Source organism: Macaca nemestrina, chromosome 17, assembly GCF_043159975.1.
Source record: "Macaca nemestrina isolate mMacNem1 chromosome 17, mMacNem.hap1, whole genome shotgun sequence".
NCBI lineage: Eukaryota > Metazoa > Chordata > Mammalia > Primates > Cercopithecidae > Macaca > Macaca nemestrina.
Genome location: NC_092141.1, coordinates 13,149,808 through 13,165,746, shown reverse-complemented (window position 1 = coordinate 13,165,746; position 15,939 = coordinate 13,149,808). Strand labels below are relative to the sequence as shown.

At 41.6% G+C, this 15,939-nt stretch overlaps 1 protein-coding gene across 5 annotated transcripts in view; it reads right to left on the bottom strand.

Moving 5' to 3' along the window:
* The window catches only part of LOC105473538 (Rho GTPase activating protein 44), a 203,353-nt gene that overhangs the window by 44,386 nt on the left and 143,028 nt on the right, over positions 1-15,939 (bottom strand). For all 5 annotated transcript variants that reach the window (XM_071082365.1, XM_071082363.1, XM_071082366.1 and 2 more), the window contains 3 exons: positions 7,281-7,349; positions 4,735-4,816; positions 4,213-4,340 (listed from right to left, as the gene is read on the bottom strand). In XM_071082365.1, coding sequence (XP_070938466.1) covers positions 4,213-4,340; positions 4,735-4,816; positions 7,281-7,349 — 279 coding nt within the window. The remainder of the gene's footprint in view (positions 1-4,212; positions 4,341-4,734; positions 4,817-7,280; positions 7,350-15,939) is intronic.

Below are 15,939 nucleotides of genomic sequence, written 5' to 3'. Positions count from 1 at the left end.
GAGGCAGGCAGATCACAAGCTCAGGAGATCGAGACCATCTGGATAACGCGGTGAAACCCCGTCTCTACTAAAAATACAAAAAAAAATAGGCGGGTGTGGTGGCGGGCACCTGTAGTCCCAGCTACTCAGGAGGCTGAGGCAGGAGAATGGCGTGAACCCAGGAGGCGGAGCTTGCAGTGAGCCGAGATCACGCCACTGCACTCCAGCCTGGGTGACAGAGCAAAACTCTGTCTCAAAAAAAAGAAAAAAAGACCTATCGGTTTCTGTTCCACCTTAGTTCCTTGCACTCAGTGATGCAACCCACAGGCTGATAAACAAGCAGGTAGAATAGTCCTTGCTCCTTTACTCTTTTATGGCCCTAGAGACTTCCAATTTCCTTTAGAAAAAGTGTTTCCACTCTGGAATATTAAGCTTATGCCTTGCTAGGACCACTAACTCCCTTCTCAGTATAGGGTACATCAGATAAACAGATGTGCAAAGCTCTTTGGGCATATATGTGAGGAAGCTACATGAACGTTTGGACGAGTGTATCGGTAAGGCTGCTACGACAAAGACAGCAAGCTGCAGAATACATGAAAGGAGTCACTCAGATCTTCATAAAACCATGCCCTTGCCATGCAAGAAGAGCCAACAGGATTTGGTGATGGACAATGCCAAAGAGAAGGAAACAGCTGTCACAGACAAGGCTTTAGATTTTTGATTGCGTAACTGAGAGAAGCATAAAAACTAGGAGGAGGAGGGGACTGTTATGTTAGCTAAGGAGTCCTGTTTCAGGGGCGTTAGAGGAAAGTGTGCATGGAAATGTTGAAGGATGGCAGTGAGCACGAGTGAAGCCTTTTCACAGGGGGAATCCTCACTGAGGCTGAGGAGCAGCTCTAGCGGGGCAGGGAGGGGACCATGGTGCTGAACAGAGGACCCTGAGGCCCCGTGGTCAGAGGCCAGAGGGGACCATGGCTGAACAGAGGAACCTGAGGCCCCATGGTCAGAGGCCAGAGGGGACCATGGTGCTGAATGGAGGACCCTGAGGCCCTTGTGGTCAGAGGCCAGAGGGAACCAGGGAGCTGAGGGAGCTAGAAGTTCTGTGGAGGGTTACATTAGTAACACCAGGCAGTGGTGTGGCCCAAGAGGCTGGCAGTAAGTCATCAGATTTGGCAACCTGGGGGTCCCTGGGGATCCCGGAAGACAGTTTTAGCCCAGGGCGAAGCAACACCAGAGGAAGATCTGTAGGTGGTGGCAAGGATGCAGGCGCTGCAAATGTTGAGAGCTATTTTAAGAAATTGGGTAGCATAAAAAACAAAACCAGAGAGATTGGGAAGAAATATGAGGCTGTGGCTGGGCTGAAAAGAGATATATTTTTTTAGGCTAGGGGAAACTTGAACCTCTTTGTTACTAAAACTGCTGACACAAAACAGGGAAAAATTCAAGTGAGACAGCGAGGTCTGTTGAGAAATGGAACAGCCCAGAAAGAGCAGAGACGGGAGCTGGGAGACATCAAAGGTACTGCTCTTCAAGAACCAGTTTATGTTGATTAGATATTTGATGATACTAATAGATTACTGTTATTTTTGGGGTATAATAATGTGTATATACATATATTTTTAGATGGAGTCTCGCTCTACTCTCCAGGCTGGAGTGCCGTGGCGTGATCTCGGCTCACTGCAACCTCCGCTTCCCAGGTTCAAGCCATTCTTTTGCCTCAGCCTCCCAAGTAGCTGGGATTACAGACACGTGCGCCACCACCAGCTAATTTTTGTATTTTTAGTAGAGACGGGGTTTCACGATGTTGGCCAGGCTGGTCTTGAATTCCTGACCCTAGGTGACCCGCCCTTCTTGGCCTCCCAAAGTGTTGGGATTACAGGTGTGAGCCACGAAGCCCGGCCTATTTTATTTTTAAACTAATTTCTTTTTATTTTTTTTTTTTTTAGATAGGGTCTCACTATGTTGCCCAGGCTGGTCTTCAATTCCTGGGCTCAAGTGATCCTCCCACCTCAGCCTCCCAAAGTGCTGGGATTACAGGTGTGAACCACTGTGCTCAGTCAAAAACTGTATTTTAAAACATCCTCTATTTTATAGAGATACATATGCAAGTATTATAAATGAAATGGCATAATGTCTGGGATGTACTTCAAAATATCCAAGGCAGGGGTTTGGGGTCAGCAAATGGAGGCAGAAATGTAACAAAATTGCCCATAAGCTGAGTGGTAAGGTTCATTATTTTATCTTTATGCGTTTATGGTTTTCCATAATTTTTAAAAAATGATAGGAAAAAAAAAGGTCCAGTTTATCTTTCTCCACAAAACTCTCTCTCAGGGATGGTACAGACCTTCTCGGTTTTAAATTGAGGCACGGTGCAGCGGCTCACGCCTATAATCCCAGCACTTTGAGAGGCCGAGGCAGACGCATTACCTGAGGTCAGGAGTTCCGGACTAGCCTGGCCAGCATGCTGAAACTCCATTACAGGCTCTGGGAGCCTGTAATCCCAGCTATTTGGGAGGCTGAAGCAGGAGAATCGCATGAACCCAGAAGGCAGAGGTTGCATTGAGCCAAGATCGCACCACTGCACTCCAGCCTGGGTGACAGAGCAAGACCCTGTCTTATAAGCTAAGCTAAGCTAAGCTAAAAAAAAATTGATAACAAACATGCAAATGCCTGGCACATAAAATGTGCTAAAAACATACATTTATTCCCATTCTTTTTCGAATATCCAGCATCTAGAACAGGCTGGCCTACAGGAAGCATGCAACATACACCCGCACGCTCACTGGCTTCCTTCTCATCCACAGCCCTTACTTTGTCTGAGTCTCCCTTAGAGACTTACAGACTGTTTTACGTAAATTAGGCTTAACTGAGGGATGCTATGCTCATCTCCCGCAATAAGTTTATAGTCTCCTGTCTCACTATCTCATACTTTGCTCAATAAAACATGTACAGCATGCCCTAAATAAATACTGATTGGCAAATCAGATCAAAGGAAGATGCAGGAAAAATATTCAAATAGTCTATGGAAGAAACCAAAGATGAGATGTATCTACCAGGAAATGATTTACACAGCAATAAAACAACGCTTATCAAGAACTTCTTGGGCCAGGTGCAGTGGCTCATGCCTGTAATCCCAGCACTTTGGGAGGCCGAGGTGGGCAGATCACTTGAGGTCAGGAGTTCAAGACCAGCCTGGCCAACATGGTGAAACCTCGTCTCTACTAAAAATACAAAAATTAGCCAGGCATGGTGGCACACGCCTGTAATCCCAGCTACTCTGAGGCTGAGGCAAGAGAATCGCTTGAACCCAGGAGGTGGAAGTTGCAGTGAGCTGAGATCATGCAACTGCACTCCAGCCTGGGTGACAGAGCAAGACTCGGTCTCAAAAAGAAAGAAACAATTTCTCATAGACATTTTTTACACGTGGCTCTTAAAAAGTACTTTCTAATATATCTATCAATCATGTTTTCAGGATCTCTATAAAAGAGTTGTGATAAAAAAAGATTAAGAGTCTTAACGTTTAAAATTACCTAAAACTAGGTAACTTATTAAGCAAGAGGAAGAAGCAGAAGAGGAGGAGAAGGAAGATGAAGACGAGGAGGAGAAAGAAGGAGAAGTAGTAGTAATAGCAGCAGCAGGGCCGGGCGCAGTGGCTCATGCCTGTAATCCCAGTACTTTGGGAGGCCGAGGTGGGTGGATCATGAGGTCAAGGAATCGAGACCATCCTGGCCAACATGGTGAAACCCCATCGCTACTAAAAAAAAAAAAAAAAAAATTAGCTGGGCATGGTGGCACACGCCTGTAAGTCCTAGCTACTCAGGAGGCTGAGGCAGGAGAATCACTTGAACCCGGGAGGCAGAGGTTACAGTGAACCAAGATCACGCCACTGCACTCCGGCCTTGCGACAGAGCGAGACTGTCTCAAAAAAAAAAAAAAAAAAAAAAATAGCAGCAGAATGCCCAAATTATCCAAACATGTTAAACCAGAGGAAAGAATGGCTAGAATATGACCATCTGTTCCTCATCGTAATCCTCTCTTCTTGACAAATGAAGGCTCACGGTAAAAGGTAGGATCGATTTGTGTTCTGCAGAAGACGGGGCTGAGCCACTGTCTTAACCCATCAAGATTTGTGGGGGCTGGAGTGGAGATGGTACAGGAGGGAGGATCCTGTAGGCTCTGTCTCGTGCAAGAGGAGACCTACCCGGGGCGGCGTGTGGCCATGCTCATCCCTACCTCCTCCTGCATCCCACACTCGAGCAGCATGGTCACACACGCCTCGATGGGGAAGGCGATCTCCCGGCCGCTGATGGTGAGGTGCTCCTCCAGCGGCTTCCCGAAGGAAGGCTTCTCCACCCAGGCCTCTGAGGGGAGGAGTGAGAAAGAGTCAGTCAGCTGTTCGCCAAGGTCACTCATGCTGGAATCTCGCTTTCCTTTGTCGTCCAGATTCTCCTGAGATTTCCAAAGAGAAGGAGGCCCAACTGAGCCTCCATTCTGTGGTTTTAGGGATAACAGGAGGACTGGGGCCAGGGGGCAGGGGATGGCCAACCAATTGCGTTCAGGGCCACTGGGGTTAATGTTCTACGGGTACTCCTACACACCCCCGACTCAAGGCACCAGCTTGGAAGTAAGTCCTAAAGGCTCATCTATAGATGATCCTTTGGGCAGAGTGTAAGGGCCAACGACATACAGGGAATTCATCTCATCTGGGAAGCAGGCTTTCCAGCCCTCCCTTCTCCAGGGAAGGCCTGCACTTACCCTGTTGTGCTTTGATCTGAGGCAACACAGCCTGCAATAGTGTCAAGGACTTCCTGTGGTATTCAGCTTGCACTTCGATTAGCTGAGAAGACACAAGGCAAGCATCACCCTTAGCGAGGCGCAAGGACCCAGGCTGCCATGGCAAGCAAAGCGTTTTGCAGAAAGGTGCTTCCACATGGGGAAGGAGGTAGTCACCCGTTCCCTCCTCCAATCTACCTAAAATATTGAGCGTGCTTCCTCTTTAGCCTCCGTAACAACAAAGTCACTACAAGTGGAAATTTGGGAAGCAGGAGAACCAGAAAGGAACAGGGGGAGCTCTTCAGAGCTGGAACGTGGCTTAGAAAGCTTGCCTTCATCACCACCCTTCCTCCTGTGGCACCCCACCCTCAGTGCAAAAGGCAACAAAGAAAGGGGCAACCGTAGCAAACATAAACGGAAAACACATTTAGAAATACATTTGCTGAGCCAGGTGTGATGGTTCATGCCTGTAATCCCAGCTACTCAGGAGGCTGAGGCTGGAGGATCACTTGAGCCCAGGAAATTCAAGACCAGCTTGGGCAACATAGCAAGACCCCATCTCTTAAAATACAAACAAATTTGTTTAAATAAATATGAAAAATAATTGATTTATGAGATATGTACGAGTTAAATATCATTCATTTGTACACATCTTTTGTTTCTGCAAAGTTAATTTAACACATCACTGATCAGAAAACTTGTGGCTTGATGTGCAATCTTCTTCAAATACCCTGGAGGTGAGATTGCTTTGGTGAAAATGATGCAGTCCAAAGAACAAATTCCTTCAAAGTATTCTATTTTGACCATATGATTAGTTAAAAGCGGCCAACATGTTGATAAGAGCAGATGAAACTCATGAACACTAATTACTTCCTTTGATTACTGAATCCTCCTGTCCCTTCCCCAAAACTGGGCATGTATAAGGAAAAGAGAGGAAATTAATCTGTTTGAGGGCTTGTTGTGGAGGGTGGACACTAATATCCTTAAGTAAAATTAAAGTAAAACTAATATGAATTTTTTAAAAAATCAGAATATTGAAATAAATGGTACCCAAATGACAATTAGGCTCTCTTTCCAAGTCTAAATTGTAACGTCTAATGTCAAACTAATGTAAAACTCTAATGTCTTAGAGTTTCTAAAATTAAATATTAGCTTCATGAATACAACCAATGGAATACACCTGAAAAATTTCTACTACTTTAAAATAAACTTTCCACCAGGCACAGTGGCTCATGCCTATAATCCCAGCACTTTGGGAGGCTGAGGCGGGTAGATCACGAGGTCAGGAGTTCCAGACCAGCCTGGCCAACATAGTGAAACCGCATCTCTACTAAAAATACAAAAATTAGCCAGGCGTGGTGGCATGCACCTGTAGTCCCAGTTACTCGGGAGGCTGAGGCAGGAGAATCATCTGAATCCGGGAGGTGGAGATTGTGGTGAGCTGAGATTGCACCACTGCACTCCAGCCTGGGCAACAGAACGAGACTCCATCTCAAAAAATAACAATAAAAAAAAATTAAATAAACTTTCCAAGTTGGAAGTAATGCATATCAACTCCTTTTCCAGTAGAAGCGGCTTCTCTGCATTCTGAACCACTAATGAAATGTTGGAAAATTGCTAACAGCCCACAGTTGTTCCACCATACTTATCAAAGCATTTTAAACTTTGCAGAATTTCTTGTTTTTCCTCTCTTTACCTTCCCTCCTTATCATTCCTTTCCTTCCCCGATTATATATCAAGAGCTTTTAGGTCTTAGCCTTTTATTCCCAACTTTAAAGGCAGGTGAGCATAACTGATCGTTTTTATTTGAACTTTTTTCTCTCTCAAAGTTTTCTAACTTGCTTTGCATTTACCCTGGTAAACAACCTGGGCCTTAATTATCTGCACCAGTTTATTCAAGTTTAGATGACTCAGATCCTGTTTCTTACTGTCTAAATCACTTTGATTGGTGAGAGGCAGGCAAAGAGGCCACATCAATCATCATTTACCTATCAGTCACTGTCTTTCATAAAAATCTAGATTAAAAAAAAAAAATGTGCTGGGTGAAGGAATTGCCTTCCTATCTCAAGCCCCTTGTTAGTACAGACCACAGTTTCTTAATGTCAGCCCTACTGACATTTTGGACTGGATAATTCATTGGTGTGGGGGCTGTCTTGTGCATTGTAGGATATTTACAAGCATCTCTGGCCTCTGCCCTCTAAATGCCAGTAGCACCTCCCTCCACAACTGTGATAATCAAAAATGTCTCCAGATATTGCCAACTGCCCACCAGGGGAAAGAGCAAAATCAATCCTGGTTGAGAATCACTGGACTGAGTTGCAATAATCCCGAGGGATGGGAGTGAGTTTGATTCTAAGGTTTTTGGAGAAATCCATATCAGGAGCATGGCAGGATTTATTCACTAGTAAAATGGTCAAAGTTCCCACCTTTTTCTATGATGTGTTCAACTAAGGGACTCTTAATTCCATGCCCACATTCCCTTCTCCTACGAACAGCCTTTAAGCAATCTCACCTTTCTGGGCACTTACCGTTTGAAAGTAGTTTGCATAGTCAATTTCTTTGGCCACAAAACTGTACATGTCGGCTGAGAGCTGGTCCTGTGCAAGGCAAAATATACAACCAAGGTAAAACATAAACCAATGGAGAGTGGCTAATGCATACGTCAACACATCATAGGGGAAAGAGTCTTAAACACTGCTTAATCTCAATTTTAATAATGCTTGATATGTTACAAGTTTCCCATAAGCATTTCCATACTTGTCAACCACAGCTCTGAAGAATGTGTAAGCTTGCAAAGAACACCGAGGTCAGTCATTTCCCCAGAGATTTTGACACGTGGACCACAGCTAGAGTGAAAGTCAAAGTTGGTGTAGAGGACTGATGTGCAAATTAGTTCCATCCATCTTTATAGCTTGTGCCCCCCAATTCTGAAGCAAGCTCCAAGTACACATTGTGCTACTGCTCTTTTGATAATGCCATTTCTTCTCTTTGATCCTTCCACTGGTCTGCTTCCCTTCATTCTCAATACTGACTCAATACTGACTGGTTGATCACAAGCATATGGGAAAGAGATGGAAATGCACCAGCGTGGAGGAAGCTTGGATAAGACAGGTGCACAGGGAAAGGATTGTTGACTCAAAACTTGGCAACATCTGGACTCCTGCAATACTGCACACAAATCTAATGGTGCAGTATTAGATTCAGTTGTCCATGAGATTAGATGACCTAATGCTGCACTGAAATCTGGAATGTTTTGTCCTCCAAGGAGAACAGTTTTCAGTTCTATGGAATCACTCATAGCATGGCATAATAGAAGTACATTTTGAGCGGAATGCGGACTGTCATTAACTGTATTTTTGAGCACGTCACTTGTCCGAACTTGCTTGCTCAAGTCATACGATCCCTAAGGTTCCTCCTTGTGCAGCCGCTCTAGGATGGAGATCCTTAGAAGAGGTACTTAGTTGAGGAGAGAAGAGTCTATGTGTTCAGGTTGGGGCAAACATGGCAACAGCACAAGAGCACTGACCTAGATGCTGAACCAATGAAAGCAGGTAACTATATGCATCAGGAAGAGCCTGTTTCATGAAACCCCAAGCAATCTGCACCAACCCCATAACCCTCAGTCTCTCTAGCTGCTAATTAAGCCTATTCTTATTAAGAACACTGGGATGTGCAGGAGCAATCTGTTTCCTTTTCAGTATCTGTGACAGGCAAGCAATTGCTGAGAACATCATTCAAGAGTTCTTGTACACAAGGCAACAGAACAGAGTCACAGAGTTAAAAGAGGAAATGTGTTCTCTAGAGAGCTTGAAGTACAGATTAGACAATGCTATGCTTGGTCCAGTCTCACAGAATAAGGAAAGAGTAAAGGAAATTAACATTCTAGATGCCAGGCACAATGTTACAAGGAATTCTCTTCTAACTCTCTTAGGTTAAGTATTGAATTTCCAATTTCAGATCTGTAGGTAGCAGGAGATCAAGGATCTTATCTGTTTGTCACCCACTGTCTCAAAGTGTTTAGCATAGCAGGGGTGCCACAACTATTTGGTGAATGAACAGATGAAAAAAAAATTAAGGTTCAAGGATGGTAAATTTCCCAAAGAATAATAAAATGGGCTCAAAGATCACCTCGGCTCCATTTCACCAGAGGTCCCTTAAATAAATGCTTTGTAGGCTGCCAAGTTGGGAATCAACCTTATCTGTCTTCCCTGCAGCAGCTGTGCTCAGGAGATGTCCATCACCAGCCAGCCAGCTGGAGGACGATACTTCAAGTCAGAGAAAAACAGAGTTAAGTGATACAAATGGCTCAGTAGACAGAGGAAAGGAAGGGAGGGCCTGAAGGACTAAACGTTGCATCAAATACACCTTCAACAATTTGGCATCTGTCCTTCTCTCACTGATGACCCTACAAAAATCTATATGTGCCCTCAGGAAAAAGAAAGGATTTTTAAAGGCATGATTGGACTACTGTGCTATTAAGCTAACAATATAGATTCTAAAAAAAAAAACACACTTCAAGTAAGAAGGAAACTATAAATCAAATTCTCACTTGTCTAAATCATTAGCAAATTTTCTTTATAAAGGTAAAAAACCCTTTCATCATTAATCACCAGAATTTAATGCATTTTGAAAAATCACGTTTTCCAATTTTACAACTAATCCACACTCAGAAAAATTAAAAAGTAACCAAATTAACCTATAATCCCACCAGGCAGCTTTTTTTTTTTTTTTTTTAATTTATAGCTAACCAAATGTCCCAGAACTGTTCATGAATTGAGCAGACTGCTCTATGGTATGAAAATGTCTTATTTATCAGATGAAACCACATTGTATTTGGATTTTCTTCATGCTGCAATGTCTTTTTTTCACTGATCTATAAATTTCTGAAATAGTTCCTAAGTTTTAATCATGTGACTATATAATGTATTTTAAGAGCTAGTAATTCAAAGCTCTAGTAATTCTTCCACATTAACTTTTGAAATCTTTTTTCATTCTTTGAAAAACTTACTACAATTATATCTACTTACTACAGTACTAATCAAATTAATTCTGGGAAATTCAAAGTGTTTATAATATGAACTCTTCTAATCTAGAAACAACTCTCAATTTTATAATGTCTTCTTGTTGTCAAAGATTGTCTTCTTGTCAAATCTTGTTAGCAATATTTACAATTCATGAGTTTGTGGTAGAATAGCTCATGATTTTATGGTAGATTTTTTTTTTTTTCGCCCAGGCTGGAGTGCAGTGGTGCAATCTTGGCTCACTTGCAACCTCCGCCTTCCAGGTTCAAGCGATTCTCCTGCCTCAGCCTCCTGAGCTGTGACTACAGGCATGTGTCACCATGCCCAGCTAATTTTTGTATTTTTAGCAGAGACAGGGTTTCACCATGTTGGTGAGTCTAGTCTCGAACTCTAGAATCTCAGGTGATACGCCCACCTCGGCCTTCCAAAGTGCTGGGATTACAGGCATGAGTCACCGCACCTGGCCAATGGTAGAATTTTAAATATTCTGTTGTTTAAAAAAACCTCCAAGGTATTTATAAATACTGGTCTTTTAAATAATTTTTCTTGGTGAAAAGCACACCTTGATTTTTATTGCTGACTTCCAGTTTCTGGTCCAGCATGTAAGGGGCTTTGAAGTCAGTCCTAACAGGTAAAAAGCTGAACAAACTGAAACTCAACAACTCTTAGATTTGGCAGAGAAGTGAGTTCATAGAGCAAACTGCTGCCCTGAAAATTGGAGACACAGGCAGACAAACGCAAGAATTACAACTCACTGAAACAGAAAGCTACCAGCAGAAACCTCAGCCAAAATCAGTACTGGGGCAGGAAAACCAATACTGTAATTGACTAATTGATGGAGGCCCAGCATGGACAAGTCTGAAAGTTAAATCCTCCAGGGGGACCCACTTTTACCTCTAGGAGCTCTAGGACCAGGTTCTCACAGCAAATTTCAGAGAAAAATCCTCTCCTGCTTTCAGCACTGGGAGGAAAAAAGGAGTCATTTTGAAATATACTAGAGTACTCCATCCTTAACAAGGTCTGCCCTACAGAGAAATTATTTTACCAAAGCCTATGGGGCTTTTGAAATTGCCTAACCTAGCAGGAGGAAGGGAAATACTCAACTCCAACCCACTCTAACCATTCTGTCCCACCTAAGAAAGGAATAATAATAATTAAAACAACAACAACAACAACAAAATGAGAGGCACTGGTGAAATTCACAGCCCTAAGGCACAGGCTCACCAAAGAAAGAGATCTATCACAGCACTACGAATGCTTCCCCTTCTCCCACACCTTACCATATCTCCAAAGAACTATGTACCACTCTTTATTTTATAACACATCATGTCCACCTTTCAACAAAAAATTACAGATACAGTAAAAGACAAAAAACAAAGAGACTGAACAAGGATCAGAACCTTAATTGAAATGGCCAAAATCCAAAATACTGACAACACTAAATGCAGGCACAGATGTGGAGCAACAGAACCTCTCATATATTGCTGGTGGGAATGCAGAGTAGAGTCACTTTGGAAGACAGTAGGACAGTTTCTTACAAAACTAAACATACTCTCACCATATGATCCAGCAATTATGCTCTTTGGCACTTGCCCAAATGAATGGAAAACGTATGTCACACAAAAGCTTGCATGTGGACGTTTACAGCATTTTGTTCATAATTGCCCAAACTTGGCAGCCACAAAAATGTCCTTCAGTAGGCGAATGGATAAACTGTGGTATATCCAGACAATGAAATATTATTCAGGGCTAAAAAGAAATATGAGTTGTTAAGCCATGAAAAGACTTGAAGGAAACTGAAATGCATATTACTACGTGAAAGATGCCAGTCTGAAAAGGCTACATACTGTAGGATTCCAGCTATATGACTTTCTGGAAAAGACAAAACCATGTAAACAATAAAAAGAGCAGTGGTTGTCAAGGGTCGGCAGGGAGGAATAAATAGGAGGAGCACAGAGGATGTGGGGACAATGAAATTATTCTCTAGGATACTACAATGGTGGATACAGTCGCATACATTTGTCAAAGCTCCCAGAATATACAACACTAGGAGTGAACCCCTGAGTAGACTATGAACTATGGAAGACAATGATGCGCCAATATAGGTTTATCAATTGTAACAGACTCTACCACTGTGTGTGTGATGTTGACACTGGGGGAGGCTGTGTGTGTTTATGGGCCAATGAAATATATGGGAGGTCTCTTTATATTCCACTTAATTTGGCTGCAAAATTAGAAGTGCTCTAAAAAATAAAGTTTACTGATTCAAGAAGGTTTGTGTAAAAAATCATTTCAAAGGTTAAAAAAAGCGCAAAATCTCTGTTTTTCAGAATCACAGATTTGAGACAGAGATCTCTGATGCAGGTCAATTTTATTTTTCTATGCTCTTCTGATTTGTTTTGCTTGTTTTTCAGGATCTCCTATTATCTGTACCTTGGTTTTCCATTATCTTCAACATCTGTCATCTTTTCTTTCATTCTTTTTGGCTCTCACCTTAACATTCTAGAAGAAATTCTCAAATTCTTCTCTACATCATTGGCTTACCTTTCTGCAGTGTCAATTCGGTTGTTGACTAAAATCGATGCCATACCTACATTATTTTTCTACTTAAAAAAATATTTCCTAATCTCATTCAGTTCCCTTTCCACTTTACTTGACAATTTTATCTCACCTTTATCAATTGGTGCCTAAAATCCACATTCCCTTGATTTCTTTTTTTTTTTTTTTTTTTTTGAGATGGAGTCTCACTCTGTTGCCCCAGCTGGAGTGCAATGTTGCGATCTCAGCTCACTGCAACCTCCACCTCCCAGATTCAAGTGATTCTCCTTCTTTGGCCTCCCAAGTAGCTGGGATTATAAGTATGAGCCACCACACCCAGCTAATTTTTGTATTTTTAGTAGAGATGGGGTTTCACCACGTTGCTCAGGCTGGTCTCAAACTCCTAACCTCAGGTGATCCACCTGCCTCAGCTTCCCAAAGTGCTGGGATTACAGGTGTGAGCCACCGCGCCTAGTCCATATGCTCTTTAGTCGTATTTGAGGCACCAAGACATGCTGTCTGAAATTTATTGTTATCATATGTAAATACTTTTTAAAAGTGTTCTATTTTTGCATACTTTATTATTATCGTCAACATAGAAAAATAATCTATTCAGGATTATTTTTTGACCTTAAAATGGTAAGTATCTCTTTCCTGCCCCTCCCACCCACTCTGATAGAATCTTCTCAGACCTAAGTTCTGTCTGATATAAATTTAGTGACTCAGATCTTGTGGGGCTGCTGCTATAGAGGATGCATGCGGTCAACTTCAGAGATCATAATAAAAATTATTTTAATTTGTTGAAGTAAACAGACCAGGGAACATCTCTTTGTACATGATGTCTTCTGTCCTCCATGTTAGGTAAATGATCTGGCTGTGCCCAAACTCCTTGTGGTACTACTGCCTGACACGCCAAGGAAGGTCCCAGCCGTGTTTCAGGAAAATCCACACCAGTGGAAGCTCTGCCACCAGTTGGCTTCTCACTGGGTGTGGCCATGCTTGCCCATAGGTCTGCCAGGCTAGATGCTTTTGGCAGAAGGGATTCCAAGTAACATAAATGCTTTTCGACCATTCCACAGCCTTCCAAATTAGAGAGTAGTCATGGGTTCTTCCAGGATCTCATTTACTTCCCATGACATGGCACTAATTTTGTAATAAGGAGTTGTAGGTTCAGACTCAAGGTTGCCTTTTAGTCTAACAATATATGTGCTCTTCAGATTATAGGGAGGAAAAAATGAGCTAGACATCTGTCTTTCTGTTGTTGTCTTTCCCAGACTCAAGTTTGGTTTTCAAAAAGGAAAGATTATACATCGAAGAAGAATAAAATAGAAAAGAAGAGATACAAATTAAAAGAGAGAGACGACAAGGCTAAATGAGAAAAACAGAGATGTGAGTGAAGCAAGGATAAGAATTTATGTGAGGAAATATGGGGAGATAAAAGCAGGAAAGGTGATGATGGAAAGTGTCACCTTACAGTGAAAATCCTAAGACTGCAGCCAGTCTCCTGTACAAAGCAAAACAAAACTGACACTGCTGTCGCCAAGTGGATTAGGTTTGTAGTCACTGTCCTCTATTATTACATCATTGCTCACGGGTCCTTCTTCACTTTCTCTCCTCTTACTGAAAAATTATCAACTACTTATACTTCCTTGGATATATTGATTCAGGGGTCTTTTATAGAAAGCCTTGGGAAGAAAAGAGAAAGCAGGTACTACTTATGAAGAGTTGGGCTTGTCTCGTCTTGAAATAGGGAGCAAGGCAGGGTTTGGATGGGCTTCTGAAAGAATACAGGCAGGCAGTGCTGCACCTGCAAGCCTGCCTGAGGTCTCAGTGGGTTTTGTCTTATGGAACCCACCTTGACTTGGCTTTCCTGGTGGGCTAAATCTCTCTGGGTCCCAAAGATCTGGGGAGCTCTGCTTGGTCCTCAAAAAAGAGGAATCAGATTACTACTTCATTAACTTTCAGTCTACAAATTTGCACTTGGCTGATTTGCCACAATATAGGAGATCCTAAACACTTGCCTGCTGAGGAAATACAAAACCATGAAGAGATTCCATTCAAGGAACCCCAGCAAGGGGAGGTAGGAAGACCAAGGTAGATATTTAAAACAGTTGGCAATCAGCAAAGTAAAAATAAAAGAATAATCAGAAGAGAACTTTAACAAAATCAGCACTGAGCACTCTCAAGGAGATCAGCTCAGCACACAAATGAGACTCCCTTGAGCACAAAGTAGGGTTTCATGAACTGGATGTGATCATTTCAAAGTTCATATATTAAAATGGATGTAACAGACTAGCCAAGATAACTACAAAAAAAGGAGTGGGGGCTACCTTACTGAAGATTGTATTTGCTATGAAATCATTAGAATAGAAACTGCATACTATTGTCTCAGGAGCAGGCAAACAGATTAATGAAAGATAAGAGTCCAGAAATAAATTTGAGTAATTAGATAGTGAAATTTCACGTCAGGGGGAGGTAGCTTATTTAACAAATAATGCTGGCATAAATGACGATCCATCTGAAAAAAAAAAAAAAAAGAAACCCCAACCTCACATCATATACAAAAATAAATTTCAGATGTATTAAAGTGTATAAAATAGGTGTATAAAATGAATTTAAAACTTTAACATAAAATTAAAGAAGAAAAATCACTTAACTTTTGCATAGAAGATGCCTAAAGGGCTACCCAGGATCTTTTCCCATGCAAAGGAAACACATTATTAAATTTTTAATGGTAGATGTCAACATAAAGTCAAAAGACAAATGGCAGACTGGAAAAGGTATCTGCAGCACAGCAGGCAGAAAAAAGTTTAAAACTGCTGATATATAGAGAATTTTTATAAATTGATATTTCAGAAAAACAATAGAAATACTGGGCCAATTGCCAATGCAAATAGGCAATTCAACAAATTAAGAATGCGTATAAATACATGAAGAATGTCCAGTAAATACATGATACTCATCGCCATTTATATTCAGGGAAATTAAGAACACAATAGTGAAGAGGTAGTTTTTCTTCCCTCACCAAATTGGCAAAAACTGAAAATAGGAGCAACATACATTAGAAGATGAAGGAAAATGTGCAGTTTTATATACTGCTGGTGGAAATGTAAAATGCAATTTCCTTTTCACAGAAGTAAACTGTCAATAGCTATGAAAATTTAAAAATGTATGCATAGACTCTGACCCAAAAATGTCACTTCTTGGAATCTATTCTATAGAAAAAAAATTACCAGGGTATAAGGATATACATATAAGTATATATTTATTGTATCATTTTTGGGAATGCTAAAAAAATAAAACAAAAACACACCAGTTTGAACATCCATCAATAGGAAAATAGCTAAATAAATCGTGTGTGTGTGTGTGTGTGTGTGTGTGTGTGTGTGTGTGTGTGTGTATCCCTACTGTGGAATATCACGCAATTTATAAAAAAGACTAAGTTACAATTACAGCTACTAACCTAGAGAGATGTTCAGGATGTGGTGTTAACTGAGAAAAGTAAATGGCAGATTAATATAAACAATATGACCGTTTTACTAAAAACAAACATATAGGCCAGGTGTGGTGGCTCATGCCTGTAATCCTAGCACTTTGGGAGGCTGAGGTGGGCAGATCACCTGAGGTC